A 13,319-nucleotide genomic window follows, 5' to 3' on the forward strand; every position below is an offset into this window, starting at 1 on the left:
CACCCCAAACTTAAAACTTTGCTAGTCCCATGCAAAGAAAGTGATAACGGGCAGAAATGCATGTTATCGTAGTGCTAAGTTCTTAAACAATGTTGGATTGCGTTGATAGAATATGTTAAATTGCGTCCATTAAGCATAAATTCTATAATATTGCGGTCGCATGCGTCCAATGCATTAGAACAGTTGATCTTTATATTTTTGTGCAGAATAATGCGTTAACGCAATGCAAAGAATGCGATCATAGGATTACATTGGTCGAGCACAACTTCACCACAAGACTTTGCATTGATTGTGCTTGCAAACATCCACCCAAGAAAAATCACCGCAACATGGTGGACGCATCCGAACGAAAGGACAATTAAGATCAATGGGACAGAAAGCTGACGGAAGTCGGATCCAAATTAAGTTAACAGTCGATAGCAGTCACAAAGTACATCTAGCTTTATTGGTGACAATTATCTGGTGCGTCAGTCAAGAATTAAAGTTGTCCCATCTATACAACCAGGAGAGAGAAGCCGCCTTTCACCTTTGATGCCCTATAAATACCAAGTGCATTCTTCAAAGAAAGGGTTAAGCAGTCAATTACTTCATCACCTTTACAAGTTCATATCTCTGTTCATAGTTTTCTTTTTCATTTTACGGCGGAGCTAGAGAAGAGTGGTGATGCCGGAGATCATCCAAGGTGGCTTAATAGAGAACCTTGGGGTGTAAGGGCAGAGAGCAGGTTGACTCTCGCGAAAGCAAGAATATCTTTAGAGCACGAGTAGAACAGTGTAACACCTGGTGGCAAGAAATTGCTCCAAGCTCTTTACTATACTTACATTGTTATTTTGTACTTCATCTTATATCTATTCAATGGAAGTTCTATTTCTACATCTGCTCATTCTCTTAATATGCATGAGTAGCTAAACTAGTTGAATGGGTTAAGAAGAACTAAGCTAACATGATCTAGGAAGTTCATTGCTCGCGATTGTCTTGTTTCATACTGTGCAAAACATCCCTTTAGAGTTACCCGAGAGAGAATCTAAAGAAAGAACCTAATGCCTCGAGAGAGCTAGGTTAGAATCTGGCTTGAAAGAGCAAGATTAGACTTGCATAAACAAGAGATAGGGACTTAGAGAAAAGCTCTGTTTGTTAACTTGCATCGCATGCATCCTAGGAATAGGAATGATATTATGTGGTCGCATATTTGTGTGAATGTCATGTTGTCATCGCATAAATAGAGATAGAGGTTATGTATAAACTTGTAGACTTATTGCATATTTATGGCATGCATTCTAGCCTTAGAAGCCGTGGCATTCACATCGAGAGGTGGTTTACTATTGTATGCATGTTGCATGATCGCAAAGCATGAACGCATCCTAGGGACTATTAGCCGAAACCCTTCTCAACCCATTCATCACATATTCATCGTATTTCCCGTGTACTAACTCTTTTCGAACTCTGCCGCATTCGTTATTATTTTCATTAATGCAACAACATCCCAACACTTATTTATTTAACCGGTTACCCAAGTTTTCATAAAAATCTTCGACGCAACTATTTTCACAAGTTCCTATGTTCGACCTTGGACTTACCAGGAAACTCAGAGGAATTTACACATGGATTCCACTGGGGAAACTTGAGTGCACAACGCTATCCATCAATACATATCATCCATAATTCCACACTTCATAAATCCAAGCATAAAAAAGAAACCCAAAGTAGGAGAAAAATGAATACTGAAATGAAAAAGGTTCAAGGCATGCATTCTCTTATTTCGATTTCATCAGCTTCTCAACATATACAATACTCATCCACTGAAAAATTCAAACACATCCTAATCGTTGAGAGTTTCTAAAGCTAAAACTTTTCATCCATTGTGTCTGTGTGTGACTCCTCCATTAATTCAAAACTAAAAAACTGACTTGAGATTTAATTAAGCTTCATTAGTTTTCCCCCTAATCTAGCTCAAGCACCAATCACCAAGCATCACCACACTCAAGGAAGTAATATGTCCATTCAAGTGCTTACACTACTTATTTTAACGGGATCCCAACACGCATCATTTTACCTAGAGGCACTAGCTTTCTCACATTCACTACAGGGAATCATACCTTGTCAATTCCCATGTGTCATAATTGATGACAGCAAAGGCAACTCTTTTTACCCCCCACCCATGCATACACATTACAAGTTTACAATAATAAAAAGATATTTCTTTTAAGGGCATGAGTGCGCACTCCATATTTTTTTTCAATGGTAATAATAATATATTTTTTCTTTCCTCTTAGTCTAACATTACAACCTATCATGTAAGACACTCTCTAACCAGTGGAGTGAGGTGACAACCAAATTGACTTAAATTAATGCTTTGTTAAGTTAGATGTTCTAAATTAAAGTGGTTCGTGCTCAAAATAACAAAGGATACAAAGAGGGATTCAGAACAAAGAACACTCAAGACAAGACTATGTTATCCATTTTGTACAATAAAACATGGCATACATCACGATTGACTCATCAACCATCATAGTAAAACAAAAGAAACCAAAGAACACAATTCAATCACTCTCAGCATTCTTCCTAACCAAAATCAACTCTTATCAAAATTTTCAAAAATTTTTAATCTTTCCTCAAAATCGACAATAATATGCATAAAACAATCAACTCAAAACAACATGCATAAAAGCACAAGATTCAAGTACAAAGTACGCCCACCACCCCAAACTTAAAAAGATGCATTGTCCTCAATGCATAACATCTAAAAATATCACACAATAGATGAGTGATACAAGCCTTCGTAATGAGCAGGGATTCACGAATCTAGATGGCAAACTGGTGCTTGAAAATACTTGAGCATCATCTCTAACCTGAGGGATCAAAAAAAATCATGAGGTGGCTCTCTATCCTAAAAATGATAAAATAATCAAATAACAAATGAAATAAAACTTGAACACTTGGGTTGCCTCCCAAGAAGCGCTTAGTTTAACGTCTTGGAGCGCTTAGTTTAACGTTTTTAGCTAGACTAAGTCTCTAATTTAGACAACTTTCAAGTTGGCTTTATCATTCCATGCACAGCAACACCTGAAATATATAATCTTCTCCCACACTGACATTCACATAAAACATTAATCGAAGAACGGTTATAAAAAAAGCATAATCTTCTCTCCCTTCGTCCACTAGTTCAATATCTCCCTTATGAATATAATCCATAAAATCTACTGTACCTTCCTTTAGTGATTGTTAAGGATAACTTACCTTTTCCTTTCCCTTTCTTTTACCAAGAGATTGTTCAGAATGTTTACCATATACTTCATTGATCTCTAGGTACAAACTTACAGGCTCATTGGGTTTGGAAGAATGAAAGATGTTGAATTTTACCTTTTGATCGTTCACCTGAAGTGTAAGCTTGCCATCATAAACATCAATTAGAGCTCTTCTTGTGGCTAGGAACAGCCATCCAAGGATGATGGGAATTTCAGCATCTTCTTCCATGTCTAGGACCACAAAATCTACTGGGAAGATGAAATCACCAACTTTAACCAAAACATCCTCTATTACACCACGAGGGTAAGTGAGGGAACGATCTACCAATTACAATGAGATCATCGTCGGCTGTACCTCTCCTATGTCCAGTTTTCTATACAAAGAAAGGCATCAGATTAATTAAGTCTCCTAAATCACATAAAGCTTTGTTTACCGTTAGAATCCCTCTAGTGCAGGGAATTGTAAAACTCCCAGGATCCTTCAACTTTTGTGGTAGCTTCTTTTGCAATATAGCACTGCATTCCTCATATAAGCTAACCTTCTCATACTTTTCAAACTTCTTCTTTAAAGACAACATTTCTTTCATGAACTTCACATAGTTTGGCATTTGTTACAGAGCATCTGCAAAAGGAATATTTATGTGAAGCTTCTTAAAAATATCCAAAAATTTAACAAATTGATCATTCAATTTCTTTTTCTGAAAGTGTTGGCGATAGGGGATTTTATTTAATACAGCAAGTGAAGATTCAAAATTACTCTCTAGTTTGGATGATACAGAACCATCACCTTTTTTCCCTTGATTCATATTACCAGCTAAAGGACACAATACTACCTGTTCCTCTATCTGGCCTGTCACCAGATGCGCAATATTTTTCCCACTTCTCAAAATTATTGCTTTGCACTCTTCCCTTGGGTTTTTCTCCGTACACCTAGGTAAAGCTCCTTTGTTCATAGTATTCAATGTAGTAGTGATCTGGCTAACTTGAACCTCAAGGTTTTGGATAGCTTTCCCATGACTCGTTATTGAGCTTTCCAAGAAGTTGGTTCTACTCTTAGATTCGTTTATAAAATCCCCAAGCAAAGCCTCCAAAGATGGTTTCTTTTCAGAAAAACCTGGAGGTGCCTGCAAAACATTCTTATTGTTAGCATATGAAAATGTCTCATGATTGTGCAAACCTGGGTGATAATGAGTGGGTTTGTTAATCTGATAAGAATTTTGATGGGCTTCTTGAAATTGGTTTGCTTGGCTAATGCTTGGTTTTATGAAGTGGAAATATGGATGATATGTGTTGATGGATTTGCGTTGTGCACTCAAGTTTCCCCAGCAGAATCCAAGTGTATCTGAGTTTCCTGGTAAGTCCAAGGTCAAACACAAGGACTTGTGAAAACAGATTGCGTTGGTAATTTTTATGAAAACTTTGCAGTAACCAAGTAAATAAATAAGTGTTGGGTTTTTTGTTTGCGTTGATGAAAAAGAAATAAATAAAGGTGGCGGATTTGAGAAAAGACAGTTGCGTTGATAGATGCAATGAGGATGCGATGAACGGGTTGAGAAGATCTTTAGCTAGCGTTACTCGGGAATGCGTCAGACCATACGATCATGTTACAACCATGCACAGCAAGTCATTTTCCAATGTAAATGTGATGCTCCTAAGTCTAGGACGCTTGTGTTGAATGAAAAAGTGTCCATAGAGCTTATCCCTAAGTCTCTACTCTTGTCCTATGCGATGATGCAAAATGCATGAAAGCAAGGTGACCGCATACAATCATATTCTATCTCTAGGATGCATGCGATGCGTTGATAACAAATAGTGCTCATTCCTAAGCGCCTATCTCTCGTTTATGCATTCTAATCTAGCTCTTTCGAGTCTAGATTCTAACTTGACCTTCTCATGTCTAGATCCTGTCCTTAGACTACCCTTCCAAGTATCTCTAATGGACGAATGAAGCATACATAAACAAGATAATCGCAAAGAATGAAGATTCCCTAGTTGTGCTAGCTAAATGCTTCTCAACCCATTCAACTAATTTAGGTACTTATGCGTGAATAACACAGAGTGAACAGATATTGAGAAAGAAATTCCATTCTTATAAATGAGTTGAGTACAAAATGTCAATGGAAGTTAAAGGTAGAGAGTCTGATAGCAATTCCTTGCTGACCGAGGCTTTTTACACTGAAATCTCTATTATGATCTAATGATGATCCCGCTTGCACAGGCGTTGGCCTCTTTCTGTTCTTGGAGCTTCCGGCGCTCTCCCAAGCTTATCGGAACGATCTACTGGCACAACTTCTTCCCTCGCATCTGCCTTAAAATGAAAGAAAACTAAGAATAAAGACGTGCAAACAGATCAACTGGTTGTAAAAGTGGTGAACCCCTTCTCTGAAGAATGCCCTTGGTATTTATAGAGCATCCATGTTAAAAGGCAGCTTCTCTCTCCTGGATATACAGATGGGACAGCTTTAATTCCTGACTGATGCACCAAATAATTGTCACCGATAAAGCTGAATGTACTTTGTGACCGTTATCGACTGTTAACTTAATTTGGATTCGACTATCATCAGCTTTATGTCCCATCGCTCTTAATTATCCTTTCACCCAGATGCGCCCACCATGTTGCGCTGACCAAGTTGTGGCGATCCTCCTTAGGCGAATGTTTGCGAGCACGATCAACGCAAAGCCTTGCGGTGAAGTTGTGCTCGACCAATGAATTCCTATGAACACAATCTTTGCATTGTGTTAACGCATATTCTGCACAAAAATAAAAAAATCAACTGTTCTAATGCGTTGAACGCATGCGACCACAATATTATAGAATTTATGCTTAATGGATGCAATTCAACATATTTTATCAACGCAATCCAACATCGTTTAAGAACTTAGCACTATGATAACGTGCATTTCTGCTCATTATCATTGGCGCACATAATTTGCCTGCTCAGGGTTAGGTACCTCCCATGACGTAAGTGCATTACAAGTTGTCATCGATGCAATCGATGGTTGGGTACCTATAGACAAGAGATTAATGGCATTAGTTGAAGTAGCCATTTGCGCCTTAAAGCATTTACCTCGCTGAGTTCATAAATCCCAGTCACTCTAGATGGAGATCGTTCTGAGGGTCAATTATAGCTCGTGGCCGCCATGTTCTCCAATAATTCTTGAGCAGCATCAGCAATCTTTACAAAAATTGAGCCTCCTGTAGTAGCATACAAGATGGATTTCATTGTACTGGTCAACCCATTGTAGAACAACTGGATTTGTAATTAGTCAGGGTATCCATGCTGGGGGCACTTCCACAACAACTCCTTTTAGCGCTCCCATGCCTCGAATAACTGCTCGTCCTTTCTCTATCTGAATGTGCTAATCTTTGTTCTAAGTTTGCTTGTTTTCACAAGAGGGAAGAATTTGTTTAGAAACGCTTGGGCAACCTCATCCCATGTGGTTATACTTCCCGTTGCAAGTGACTCTAGCCCATCTTTCGCCTGGTTCTGCACAAAAAAAGGAAACAATCTCAATCGAATAGAATCAAAAGAAACTCCATTTATTTTTACGATCCCATTAATTTCCAGGAAAGAGCGGATGTGCTTATGCAGATCTTCATATGGAGTTCCCCTGAATGTGAGGTCCTATGTCATCTAAATTAAACAATGTTTTAGCTCAAAATTATTGGCATTAATTGGGGCCTCAATAATGTCCGTCTGGGTTGTAGGGAAAGTTGGTTGGAAATAATCTCTGATAGTTCTAACAGCTCCCGTTTGACCTCGCATGGCATCGAACTCAACTCTTTTGTTCCTTCTTACTTTCCTCAAAGTCCGTTCAAGTTTTAGATCACAAGGAACAAGTTCAGTTTGTTGACTTCTTCCCATACATAGGATTCTGCAACAACTAAAAAAAAAACAAAAACAAAATGCCCAAATTAAGATCAACTTCATCTTTAGCAATATTAAGCTTGGAAAAAAATTTCGTGCCAGTCCCTGGCAACAGTGCCAAAAACTTCACAGTATGTGCAAGCGCATGCAATCGAAGTAATAAAACCAAAATAGGGTATCGTCCTCAGGGACTGCCGTGAGCAAAATTTTCCTAACTCTATCACAATTCTTCGTCAAGTTTATCCAGACAACCAAAAGATGATCTTTTATCTATAACTATGGATAATAATAATTTTGTCACACACAAGAACGATTTAGAGCAAAAGAATTCCAGGTGTTGTTTCATTTAGGGAATACAATTAATGTGACATGTAATTGATTGAAGTTGATAGACTAAGGCTAGAAGTTCTGAAATTAGGAAATCCTCTCTCGAGCTCAAACCATCCTAATAACTACCCATCAAACAGAATCTCTTCTATCGCTTGAATAGTTATAGCATTAAGACCTTTAAATCATACCTCTTATTATTCTAAATTCACTCTTATGCATTTTCGAATAATAATCTAAATTATTGGCTCCAGAGAATTAAATTCTCTCTTGAGATATCTAATTAACTCAAGTTCATGCAATTAATGACCAGTTAATCAAAAGCATTAAACACAAATAATTTAGAAATCCATGCAAAATCAATCAATTGTAAATTCAATATTCAAAGTAACATCCCTAAAATCCACAAACACCCTAAAATAATAGAGTTTAGCCACGCATGATTTTGATAACAGTATTCAACGAACAAACAATCATTACAAAGAAAAATAAATTAACAAAGAAGGACGATCTCCCCTCAATAGGTTCAAATCCCAATCATGATCTTCTTGACTCTCGCCACGAATACTAGATTGTTCTTCAACAAAACTAAACGATTATGATTGATCTTCCTTTAATCTAGAAATGCTCCCATATCAACTTTAAATCGAAATCTTGAGTCTTCCACCAAAAATGATCATAATTTCTCTGTTTTGACTCTTGTACGGACAAGAATTAAGGTAAAATCTATCAAAGTCGGTTCACTTTTTCTCCTCCCCTTCTCTTTTTCAGACCTGGCAGTGCAACGTTGCTATTTATAATATGCCTGTAGCGTTGCAACACTGCAAACCAACATTGCAACGTTGGCATCATACCAGTCGCAAGTCAAAGTCGTAACGTTGCAACGCTACCCTATTTCCAATTGGTCTCGGGTCTACAGCGTCAGAGAGCAGTGTTGCAACGTTCTTCCAACGATGGCTCCCCCGAATTGCCTTCCACATTTTCCTCCTTTGTTGATCTTGGGTTCTTTTTTCTTCCTAATTCCATGGCCAACCCGTAATTGCTCAAAATTGGAGTTTTGCCCCTGGTTTTTATTATTTTTGCACAAATTGCTCCTGATGCTTATTTTCTTGAAATTACTCAATAAACCACGTCAAACTAAACAAAACTAGTAGTATTATTTCTAAATTTGAAGGTAATAAAAGCATTTTTAGATGCTTTTCAGATATGCGATGATAGGGTTGAGAAGAATATTCACTAACAATTCCTAAGTGAATATATAAATCATGCGTCCAAGCGATGCACTCAAGATTAGAACTTACACTTCTCAAAGTACATGGCCACACTATCCTTTCTCTAGGATGCATGCGACGAGTGTGTAATGAAAAAGATGTTACTTATTTCTAAAGAACCTTTCTTCTTATTTTATGAGTTCTAAATCTCTAATTCTCTCAAACTTAGATTTAATCTACTTAGGGTAATCTTTCGAGTTCCTGAGTATTTCATCATGCATACATCAAATAAGTAAAATGCATGATTTAAGTATTGCTTAGTTCATGTTAGCTAGATGCTTCTCAACCTATGAAATATTTAGTTGCTCATAATGAATAAAGAGAGTATGGATGAAAGTTGAAATGAATATGTATTCATATTAAAGAAATGAGTCTTTTCAATGCTTAAACAATACACATACACTTTAAGATAGAGAATAAGGAAAGGGAGTCGAGCTGTGGTGCACAATTTCTTGTTTCCTTCGGCTTCCTCAATGACTGCTTCACTGTAAGTATTGAAAGATGGAGTTACTCTATTAATTCCATAGGAAACTGAAGCTCTCACTATTGTTTTTGAATGGATATAAGAGAAAGGGCTTCTTTTACAGAATTTTTCTACTATTGATTCTTCTCTTCGAAAGTTCTTCTTTTTCATGGCGATTTTATGGCTATTTATAGATGACAAGGATAACTTTTCTTCTCTTGCTTACAATTGTGTTGATGAGGTGCATTAAAATCCATATCATAATGCATTGTGAAGCTTTCGTTGGCCCTGCAACCAAGCTTTCTTATAAGCCACCAACTCAACCTTTGATTTGACCTTCACCGTCCAAGTGTTGTGCCATGCCTCATCACCTGAAGTTACTTACTCGTCTAGCCATACAATCATATGTAAGCATTGAGAATTCTCATTTGATCGCATCAACAGTAATTCTGCACTTAAAAAAAATTATTTTAACTTTAAAATAGACAGATTAGGCGTTGAGTGTGTGCAATTGCATGCTGCAATTATTCTATAAATTTTCTTATCAAATTGTCGCATTTTTCAAAGCTTTTTCCTAGTTGTTTTAGATAAAAGATGCATAATAACTTATATTTCTATAAGTTATCAGTTAGCATGATGAATTTCTATTATCTTTTGCTTTTTGAAAATCACTTCAAATCGCTTGGTAGTTGTTGAGTTTTATGTCCTAAAACTCGTGGTTTGTAAACAATAAAATTTATTTTCTGAAAATTCAATATGTTGTTATTGAATATATGAATTTCTTATTTCATTTTAGAAATAAATCAAATAAACTAAAAGATCCATGACTATTACATGAGTACTTGAAGTTTATGTGGAACCATAAAAGTGGATCAGATTCGAGTAAATAGTCAAAATGGTCTATAGTATACAAATGAGGTTGGGTGTCTTATTCTGATAACACTATTGGATACGGCCCACTCTGTAGTTGTTACAAGGAGTTGTAAAGTGCTATAGACGATGTGATCCTAATTCGTACATGTTATGACATGAGGAGTGGGGGTGTCCCATGCAATGGGTTTTGTATAAGATCGAACTACGAAATCAGTCACTTTTTCTTTATAACATCGTTTACTATTTAAGGATGACTATTTCAAAGTGATGACCTAGGTAACTTGACCTTAATCCTAAGCTAACTATGAACTTCTATTTATTCAGGATTATTCTTAGATTTTCATAGGTGAGGGTTGGCTCAACAGTGCCAGCTCAATAAACTTCCATTTCAAGGGAAAGACTGGGTATATAGCTGGGGACATAAGGTGCAAGATGAAATTCACTCCTACCCGCTTTCAAAAATAGTAGAGAGGTTGTTCCTTTAAGTGCTGACTCTGGGTTTTGAACAAGGGCCCTACCCTCTCATTGGCTCGAGAGGGACTCGGTTTGTTGATCGGATCACAAACCAATTGTTCATTAGAGGATCAGTGGGACTTAAGAAACAAGAGATAATCTCAGGGGTAAAACAGACATTTGACCAAACCATTATTACGAACAACCTGTGAAGGGTTTACTTACTAATCATGGTTATATCGAGTGGACATAATATATCTACAATGAAGGGAGTGCAACTATGGGCTTTAGTGGAGTAACTCATTAGTTAATGAATGTGGGTTAATTCGGTGTAAAGAATTTTGCCAATTAATCTCGAATCGTTAGAGCCCATGATCTTTAGATCCACGAGGTCCCCCTACTAGCTCGTAAATGGATTAGCCTTAGAGTAACGTGATAAGTTAATTTGAAATGTTCAAATTAGAATCAAGGGAATTAGTAATTATTTGAGATATAATTACGTATTTAATTTTGGAATTAAACGGAATTGAAGAATTTAATTAATATTTAAATATGATTTAAATATTAAATTCATGAATGTAGAATTTGTGTAAAATTAAATATTTGATATTAAATTAATTATAATTAATTAAATTAATTAATTAATTAATTATATTAATTTTATTAGAAAATTAATTTTTGAAATTAATTTTGTAAAATTAATAAAGTTTTTAATTTTGAAAACTAAATTTATTTTGGAAATCAATTTATAAAACAAAATTAAAATTGTAAAACACAAATTGGAAAAGATTGGAAAATGGAAAGTGGGAGAATTCCACTTTCTTCATCAAAGGAGCTCACTCATTTCTCACCACTTCTTGATTCAAATTTCCAAGCATGAGGTGGTCTTCATGCAGCCTTCTCCATTGCATGATTGTCCTGTAATAAATAGAGAAGATTAAAGTGGAAATCAGTAATGCAAGTTAATGCAGTTCTTGAGTCTTTACTGAAAAACTTGAGAGGATAGAGAATGAGTTCTTCAAGTTGCAGCAGTATGATTCTTCTCCATATTCCCTCCATTCAAGCTTATTTTGAGTCTCACATCTCAATCTAAGGCTCCAAGAGAATAATAGGGAAGACCTTGAGATGGTTCCCAAGAATATTTGGAGAAGATTTGCAGCTGAATTCGTGATTCAAAAGGTTCTACAAAGGTATGACTTGAAACCCTCTTATTATTGTATGAGCATGCTTTATTTATAGCCAAAATTAATGAAAAAAAAATGCTTATTGATCTTTGTTACTTCCTCTGCATGCTGATATACTCCTTCAGCAATAGCATTGTTCAGTATAAAAAATGTAAAGTTTATAGGACTACAAGGCCTTGTTCTATCTATTGATCACATATATAGAATATGTAAACCACTTAGGGGATTATCCTTCATTGGTTTTTATTGCTACAAAAAGAAAGAAACAATATCAAACTTAAAACAATGATGAAATTATGCCTTAATACTAAGGCCTAGACTAGATTAGTATTAAGTTTAAAATTATTTTTCCTTTAAAGTTACTTCTAGGATTCAAAAAGCATGCAGGTTTTTCAACAAACGTCTTTTGCGATAACTTTCTAATACCATCTCTTATTTCTTTCTAAAACCATATCAATATGTCTTTAATTATTTATACATTTGATGTATGCTATAATTAAATAAACCTTATATGTGCATATAGTATGCAGTGTAGATCTAAAATCCCACCATAGGAAGCATGATACATGCATTGAAAGTATGTTATAAAGTGTTACAATATATAATATGCATGTTTAGGGTATATTTGTGTAATGTAAATGTTATATTAAATATTGAATGCCTTTGATGTATGTTGTGGATGTTTATCATTTCTAAAATTTTGTAAGTTGTTATAAAATTAGGTTAGACATTTAAAATTCATAACAAAGAACAGTTGCATGCTCACGTAGGTTAACCACTCATTTCAACAATTAAAATAGGTCACTAAACTTATAAAGCTCGGGTTATAAACTGAACCGGTATATAATCCTGTCGAAGGCTGGAGGTATTTAATTTGATAGTCTACAGAACACCTCCTACCTGGGGATTATTGCGAATTATTGAGCATTGTTAACCAGTTTTATGAGCAATACGTGAGCAATGTGAGGTTTTAAAACTAGTTTATCACCTAGACATCATAAGTTAAATCCAATTATAAACGTTATACTTGGATAAACACTTAGACTTAGTTTGTTTAATTAGTCGAAACAAAGCTAAGAAACATATACCCCATTTAAACATTAGAACACTTCAGTGAGAGTTTAATAACATAAATGATATACTATTAAAACACTTCAGTGAAAATCAAATAACGTATATGATATGTTAGAATGCTTCAGTGGGAGATTAATAAGCATATATGATATGATTATTTCTAATTCTCACATCTCTAAGAGTTCACAGTTGAAATTTATGTGGCACTTCATGTCACTCTGGGAGTGACCTCTATTCGAAAAGTGTTTACATGATTTGAGATTTTGGTGAATGGGAAAAGTTGTTCACTTTAAAATCAAATATGATGTTTTGATTTTAAAATTTTCACGTTCTCAAGAAGTTCACACCGAAAGGTTCATGCGGCACTTCGTGTCACCTTGGGAGTGACCTCCATTTGGAAAGTGTTTACGTGAATTGATCATGGTGAATGAGGGGAAGCTATTCAATGGAAAATCAAATATATAATATATTGATTTCAATTCTCACGTCCCTATATAATTCCCACCATGAGATTCGTGCAGTACTTCATGTCACCTTGGGAGTGACCTCCATTCGGAAAG

General features: G+C 35.7%; 1 protein-coding gene across 1 annotated transcript; it reads right to left on the bottom strand.

Moving 5' to 3' along the window:
• Positions 1–3,028: 3,028 nt before the first annotated feature.
• On the bottom strand, positions 3,029–8,421 carry LOC120077421. The gene is made up of 7 exons (XM_039031303.1): positions 8,296–8,421; positions 6,674–6,733; positions 3,980–4,369; positions 3,680–3,835; positions 3,601–3,619; positions 3,238–3,533; positions 3,029–3,088 (listed from the first exon to the last, which is right to left on the bottom strand). Exons 1-7 carry the CDS (start codon positions 8,419–8,421, stop codon positions 3,029–3,031), a joined length of 1,107 nt encoding a protein of 368 aa, XP_038887231.1.
• Between the last annotated feature and the right edge of the window lie 4,898 nt (positions 8,422–13,319).

Source organism: Benincasa hispida, chromosome 5, assembly GCF_009727055.1.
Source record: "Benincasa hispida cultivar B227 chromosome 5, ASM972705v1, whole genome shotgun sequence".
NCBI lineage: Eukaryota > Viridiplantae > Streptophyta > Magnoliopsida > Cucurbitales > Cucurbitaceae > Benincasa > Benincasa hispida.